The sequence below is a fragment of the Ochotona princeps genome, chromosome 4, assembly GCF_030435755.1.
Source record: "Ochotona princeps isolate mOchPri1 chromosome 4, mOchPri1.hap1, whole genome shotgun sequence".
Classification (NCBI taxonomy): Eukaryota; Metazoa; Chordata; class Mammalia; order Lagomorpha; family Ochotonidae; genus Ochotona; species Ochotona princeps.
The window spans coordinates 13,036,313-13,043,662 of NC_080835.1; the positions used below are offsets into that span (position 1 = coordinate 13,036,313).

Here is a 7,350-nt window from a genome sequence, read left to right on the forward strand (position 1 = left end):
AGTTAGTCTGCTATTTCAGGGGAATATGGTCATTATAATGTAATATTAAGGTAATGGAAAAAGCACTTGCATGGTGTGATTGGTTCATCCTCTATATCTCAATGTAGCTATGGTCAATGAAGGAGAAGACATTATGTGTCAGGCAGGGAAGGGAACAGTAGAGGAATAGATTTCAAAGAATTATTGCCACCACTGTGTTTGAGTATCTTCTCCACTGTAACAGCAACCTGTGGTGGAGAAGAGAGATTGGATTCAACTCCATGACAGATGGGCAAGTTGGAATAGAGAGCCAAGAAACATGTGTGGGTTGGTATATGGAATTTGTTCTTGTTGTCTGCCTAACAGGTCTTCTGCTGAGGACAAGCACTGGTAATCAGTCTTCCTGAGGGTACTGGAGGATAAGGAATCTGATCATACAATGATGAGGGTGGGCTAGCAGGTGATGGGGAGAGAGTGGGAAGGTTCTTGCCAAACTGGCTCAACAGATTTCTTTGCTAAAACTGGATTTGGCAAGCAGCTGCCTGGGTGGGCCTAGGAACCTGAATCTGAAGTTTTTCCAACAAGTTATTTTTGATTTATCTATCAACCTCCATTACAACATTGATTCCAGTTTTACTAAAAGAACATCAGCATATTAGCTTTTCTGGCAGTTACTGATAGATATTGATAGATTATACTGTAAGCTTGAATATCCTTGAGTATCCTGAAAGTATTCTGAAAATAAATGTCAGAACTAGAGAGCATATTAAAGAGCATGCATTCTGTAGCTTCACCTTGAATCTAGATTCTAGCTAACACATTGGTCAGCATGGCTTGAGGCAAATTATTCAAATTATATGAACCTCTGCTTGCAAATCTGAAATACGAAATCATTTTACATACATTATGTTTTCTGTGACAATTAACAAAATGATGTTGCTGAACATTTCATGTATTATACCTTGGATATTTTTAGCAACGATCACTGCTAATATTATCATTCTGTTTGTAATTACTACAGCATCATTCATTTCAAGTTTACAAAGTAAGATTGAAGTTTACTCCTCAAAATGGTATTATGGTGTTAGGAATAACATGAGGACTTAATTGAAACGGAGACATTTAGATCTTCCCACACACATATGGAAAAATAGTGAAGAAGCCTCGTTTGAAATACAGTTCTTGTTCCAAACCCTAGTCCCATCTCACTGTACCATCTTCTCCCCCAGAGGAAAACCTTCAAGATGAAAGGAGTAACCATCCCTGAGGAATCCTAATTATTGCAGCCTACTCAAATTAAACTTCATATTCATTAATCTTAACAAAAAGTTAAAACTTCATATTTGTTGAGATTGGTTTTCAGTTAATATGGTCCCATGAAAAAACTGTGGATCCTGTCATGTTAATAAGGTCCCAGGAAACTGATTAGCAAGTAAACCCATCCTATATCCACTCAGCTAGGGAATTCTATTGGCAAACAAGTTTTATAATAAGACCCAAAGAGATGCTTGCATCATCAATACTTAAATAAAGTCTGACTTTGTTTTTTCCTTACTGAATTTCAGTCTATCAATTATTTAATCAAAATCAGAAGCTGGAAGAATGAGTTATACAGAAAATGGCATTATTCTTATTATTCCCCAAATATCCTGGAAGTCAGGCTAACTATAGAATTTTTCATCTAATGCCTTTCATATAACTTTTATATTGTATGAGCAGGCAACAGGAATTTTATAACTCCTAAATTGTGGTGAGCTGTGTTTCAGCATGCATAAATAATTAGTCACTGAGTACAATTTTGCATATTCAGTGGCAGCGTATCACAACTAAATGTTTGATAAGCACTATGACTAGAAGTTCTTGCCAGAATATACAGAAAGAGACTAGGAAATGTTTCATTCTTTCCTGAACAAAGACACGTAAGAGAATGAACCCAACAAAACCCTGCTTTATCATGCAGATAACAATGTGGAGGCATACAGGCCAAGAACCTAAGATGGCCCGTGAAGAGTCTGTGTAGTGTGGATGGGGTGAGCCTCAGCGAGTGAGAACCACTGGGCAGAGTATTGGTGCCCACAGTATTTGGAAGTACAGACTATGACCTGAGCCAAATAAACTGTTTGATTAGGTTTAGTGACTTTTCTGGGGAAACAATAGGACACATAAATCCCATCACAAATATAACCACTCTAGTAAAAATTATTGAGATAAATTTTCTTTAAGCAAAATGTCACTTACAGTTTGAAATACCCAGAAAGTAGTGTGTGTGTGTGTGTGTGTGTGTGTGTGTGTGTTTTACAAGTGAACGTACAAGCAAAGGATTTTATATACTCATTTTTTATATAATTTCTTTTTTTATTAATTACATTGCATTATGTGGCACAGTTTCATAGGCTCTTGGATTCCCCCATCCCCGCCCCGTGCCCTTCCCCATAGTGGATTCCCCCACCTTGTTGCAGTATTGTAGTTTAAATTCAGTCAAGATTCTTTCGTTGCAAGCATATACCAAGCATTGAGTCCAGCATCTTTTTGTCTAGATCATAATTTTTAATTTAGCAACAAAAAAAGGTGAAATTAAATGTAGGAGGAAATAACATGTTTTCTCAATCCTGTTAGCACTGACAATCCATATTTTATGAAAACTAGTTCATTTTCTTCCTTGCATTTTTACAAGTATTCTCAATTTAACAATCTGGAAAGTAAGAAGGTCTGAGGGAAACCCGTCTGCAGTTAGGAATCAGATGAAATTAGTAATCAGAATTATACACACTGGATAGTTAGAAGATTGCTGTGAATGATGAAGAGAAGGAGACTATGCTGCTCTATTTAAACAACTTGTGCAACACTGGACATCTGTCTCTCTAGTGAGAAAAATAATTATATATTATAAACAATCAAACCTAAAGTTCAGGATTGCCATAAGTGGCAGTTGCTATAATTGATGCAAAGTTAGAACAGGATCCAAGCACCCTGCGTTTAGGCTAGCCATGGTTCACACCAGTAAATATGATGTTGCTCATGTGTTAGTCACAGAAAATAAGTTATCAGAGAAAATGATGAATATTACAGCATTATTTTTAAAAAATGATATTTGATACAATGATAAAAACACTAAAGTTTCCTGTGAATGAACTATATTTTGCCTGATATTCCTTAGTGTAAAGGTTGTTCTAGCAATTTTATCGTCTTAACTGATTGGAGCAATTTAATAAACCAGCCAGACAGAAGAAAACAATGCAATGTTTTCTGGATGAATTTTAAAAATAATAATAATTAATAGTGGGTGGGTGGTAGCTGATGAAATCATTGTCAGTCCCTCTCCTGTAGCCAGAGGCCAGGGTTGGGGTAGAAAAGGCCAACGCTTTAATCACATGATTAGCCTAATTTGGAAAACAGTTCTTACCCTTTCAGTTTTTCCAAAAATCCTCCTACTGATGTCAACTCAAGTCTGGTTGTGCTGAGCTCATTGTAAATGACAAAGGATGATCCTTTTGCTCTTGTTATTTGGGAAATGAAAAATGTCTTAGGATGTATGACCAGGAACCAGGGATAATGTTCAAATACATTATACTTATTCCAACACAGTAGCATAACTGCATACACCATAGATGATTTAAAGAGGACGTAGTAAATGATAAAGGCAAAATATTGATTTATAAAAACACAGAAAAAATTCAGATTTGGAGAGTGTGGAGACAACTTGAGAATACCAATCAGTTGTTAGAGTTTCCACAGAGTCCGTGAGAAATTGGGAGTACTATATAGGTTTCTGTCACCTTTAAAACTGAAGCTCAAATAATTAAGCTCAGAGGAATAAATGTGAACATATGTTTTACAATGTAGAAATCACAAGCTAAAAATTATACATTGTGCATTTGCAAATGTGTCATTATCAATAAAATAAAGAGTAATGCCCAAACATATTATTGTATTTACTCTTGTAAGTGAGCAGAAACTTTACAATTAAGGGACAATAGTGATTTTTAATCATTTAGACACGAGACTACAGGTACATCATCTTTTATTCTTAAAAACTAATTATTAAGAAATTTATTTTTCTACAAGTTTGTAATAGAAGAAAAAACACTAACAAAAAGTATTGAAAGAAGTCAAAATGTCAAGAAGTTAGACTGGGGTTTAGAGAGTGTATAAATTCAAAGAGAAGTACATTCAGGGTTGTCAATGTCAGGTCCATGTATGTGAGATATTTGTCCTCATCCTCCTCTCTCAGCCCTACCTCCCTCCCTCCCTCCTCCTCCTCCTCCTTTTTCCTCTCTTTTTTTTCTTTCCATTTCCCTCTCTGTCTCTCCCAGCCTGTCTCTCTCTCTCCCCATCTTTCATTTTCCCAACCTTTTCTTATTTTGAAAGGAAGGGCATCTTCACTAACAGGAAATAATGCATTGGTGTTTACAACGGTTAAGACACAGGTAATTTAACATGTATGTTGTAATTGATGCAATACTGATGTTATTATTAAGTAGGAAACCCAAGCTCTTATCCCTAAAATGAGTCACAGTAGGCAAGATACAAAGACATATTGCAAAAAGAAAGAAGGTAAAAATCTTAGTTATTTCATATTGTTATTTCCAATCATTTTATTTATTTGAGAGCCATTTTACTCTGGAGCCTAATGGTGTAATACAGATGATATAGTATGTAGTGTTTTAATTATCTCCTTTGGTTTCTATCTGTTCTCTCCAGTGAGAAAGCCCATCAGGGGACTCTCAACCCTTCCATACCATTATGAATTACCTGTCTATATTGCAAATGAGATGTTTCAGGGAACAGCCTTTCTTAATGGTGTAAATATAATTTGAAGATACTTCAAAAGTTTGTGGGAAAAAAATTAAAACAAGAATCCTTTGATGCAAACATTTGAAATCCATGAATTGTATTTATAATACACATTTTCTGCAAACTGAAAGTATTTAGAGATGTAAAGTTACAAATGTAAAGTTACATAGGTAAATCATTTGCCACATCTATATTTACATATCCCCATCCATCACATACATTACCACTGCAGGTCACAAAATTAAATCATCTGAGCCTGTGTCGTCCATGTTGGGTCATTAAATTAAAATTTTACATTGCACTAATCTCATTGGCATTGGATGTAGGTCTCATAAATAAATGTTTTATTTTATTCATTAGTAAAAATAACCAATTTTACTTGAAGAGCAAATTTCTTGTGACCAGTTTCCGAAAAGCGTGTTTCACATCATTGTTCCTCAGACTATAGATGATGGGATTCAACATAGGGCTGACAAATGTGTAGAAGACAGCAAAGACTTTGGACTGTTCCACTGATTTCTCTGTGGGAGGTCTAACGTACATGCAAAACAGGGTCCCATAAAACACAGTTACCGCCAGGAGGTGGGAACCACAGGTGGAGAAGGCTTTGTGCCTGCCTTCCGCAGACCGCATCCTCAGGATGGTGACGAGAATGAACGTGTAGGAGATAATGATTATGAGAAGAGAGCTGGAGAGGTTAAATCCTGCTACGACAAACATCGATGTTTCTTTAATGAAGGTATCAGAGCAGGAGAGTCGGATGAGGGGTGGGTCAGCACAATAGAAGTGGTTAATGACATTGGAGGCACAGAAGGTCAGGCGATATGTCCACATGGTTTCCATCAGGCCACTAAGGAATCCATAGAGATACGGGCCAGCAATCAGGCGAATACAGACCCCTGTTGACATCTTGCTGCTATAAAGCAAAGGGTTACAGATGGCCATATACCTATCATAGGCCATGACAGCCAGCATATAGTATTCAGTGATCACCATAGCAATGAAAAAGTAACACTGAACTAAACAAGCAGCGTAGGAAATGGTTTTCTTCTCTGACAAGAAGTTCACCAGCATTTTGGGAGTCACGTTAGTGGAGTAGCACAAATCCAAACAAGACAAACTGGCAAGAAAGAAGTACATAGGTGTATGGAGACGCAAATCTATCCTGATCAACACCATCATCCCAAGGTTCCCTCCCACAGTGATCAGATAGATCACCAGGAACAGTGCAAAGAGGATCGGCTGCAGCTCAGGGCGATCCGTCAATCCCAAGAGAATAAATTCAGTCACCAAGGTGGAATTTCCTCTGACCATTTTCTTAGGTGCCAGCATGACTCACTTAGAAGAATTGAACTAACGTTAAAAGGTAAATAGAAAGTCCATCAGTTTTCTCTCACTCCTGGTGTTATTCTCTTTTTCTTTTTCTTGTGTACCCTTACATAGTCTGAGATAGTCAGAAAATGTAAAGATCAGCATAATCTCAAACGTTCGGATGATTTCTGAAGAACATAAACTTTTGTTACCTAAAGCTTGGCTAAAAAGATCTGAAGCACCACAGTTTGTCATAAAGTTCTAAAATGTGTGTCCAGATAAAAAAGGCAACATGTGCTCTTTAGTCACTGGTTGTGATTGTCTATGTTTTTGTTTATCCTGGGAAGCATTTAAGAGGCTTGTAGCACATATCATAACTTGGCCAAGCAAGCTGTTGATGGAGCACAAATGCATATCCCTGACTGAGTATTCAGTAAGTTCTTGTATGTAGTTCAGCTATTTGGTTTATAGCAGTGCTATGATATCTACAGTTATTACACAAAATACAAATTAAGAGAGATTGAATTGCTCTAAGTATAAAGTCCAGAAAACACTGATTTTAAGAAATAATTATTTCAGATAACATCAGTTCACATACTATCTGCTATAATGGAACAATAACAGGAGAAAATTCTGTGCTGGAATTCTAGAGTTTTAACGTCTTTACAGTTTCCAATTTAAATAGCTGAATTAATCTTTTAAATTGAAATATAGCAGAGATGTTTTCAGAAAGTAATTTGACATTGAAAATTCATATATTTCATGTATTTGTAAAGAGCGAGAGATTGATTCAGCCTCTCTTTCACTCTCTAAATGTCTTCAAGAAGTTGACCTGAGGCAGACTGTGACCACGAAGAGAAAATTCAGTCTGGGTTTCCTGCGTGAGTGACGGGATCTCACTGATGGAGCATCCACCAGCTGCCACCCAGTGAAATTAGAACCAGGACTCAATCCCAAGTACTCCTGTATAAGATACAACTGTCTCAAGATATCTTAACAGTTAAGCCAGATGCTCATTCTAATTTGACTTTTAAAACATTGTTTTCAAAAAAGCACAAATCTGTAGGCTTGGTTTCTTGAAATACAACTAGAAACATGCTTGCAATGCCAACACCACGAGCTGTGTACTCCCAGTGTTTAAACTTGTTCCTGGAAGGTGAATCAAGATTTTGAAAGGCCATTGAAAAGGTGTCTTGCCTTAAAAGAGCTGGTTTAGGGTTTTCATTCATGATAAATAAAAATTAAGTTAAATTTGATTGGTTTGAT

At 36.6% G+C, this 7,350-nt stretch overlaps 1 protein-coding gene across 1 annotated transcript; it reads right to left on the reverse strand.

Moving 5' to 3' along the window:
* Positions 1-5,148: 5,148 nt before the first annotated feature.
* LOC101520505 (olfactory receptor 5M5) lies at positions 5,149-6,111 on the reverse strand. Its single transcript, XM_004585315.2, has one exon. The coding sequence runs from the start codon at positions 6,103-6,105 to the stop codon at positions 5,149-5,151; it is 957 nt and encodes a 318-aa protein (XP_004585372.2). The 5' UTR covers positions 6,106-6,111.
* Between the last annotated feature and the right edge of the window lie 1,239 nt (positions 6,112-7,350).

Bases quoted from the DNA above. Each gene is read 5' to 3' on its own strand.
- LOC101520505 (XM_004585315.2), bottom strand. From the start codon at position 6,105: ATGCTGGCACCTAAGAAAATGGTCAGAGGAAATTCCACCTTGGTGACT.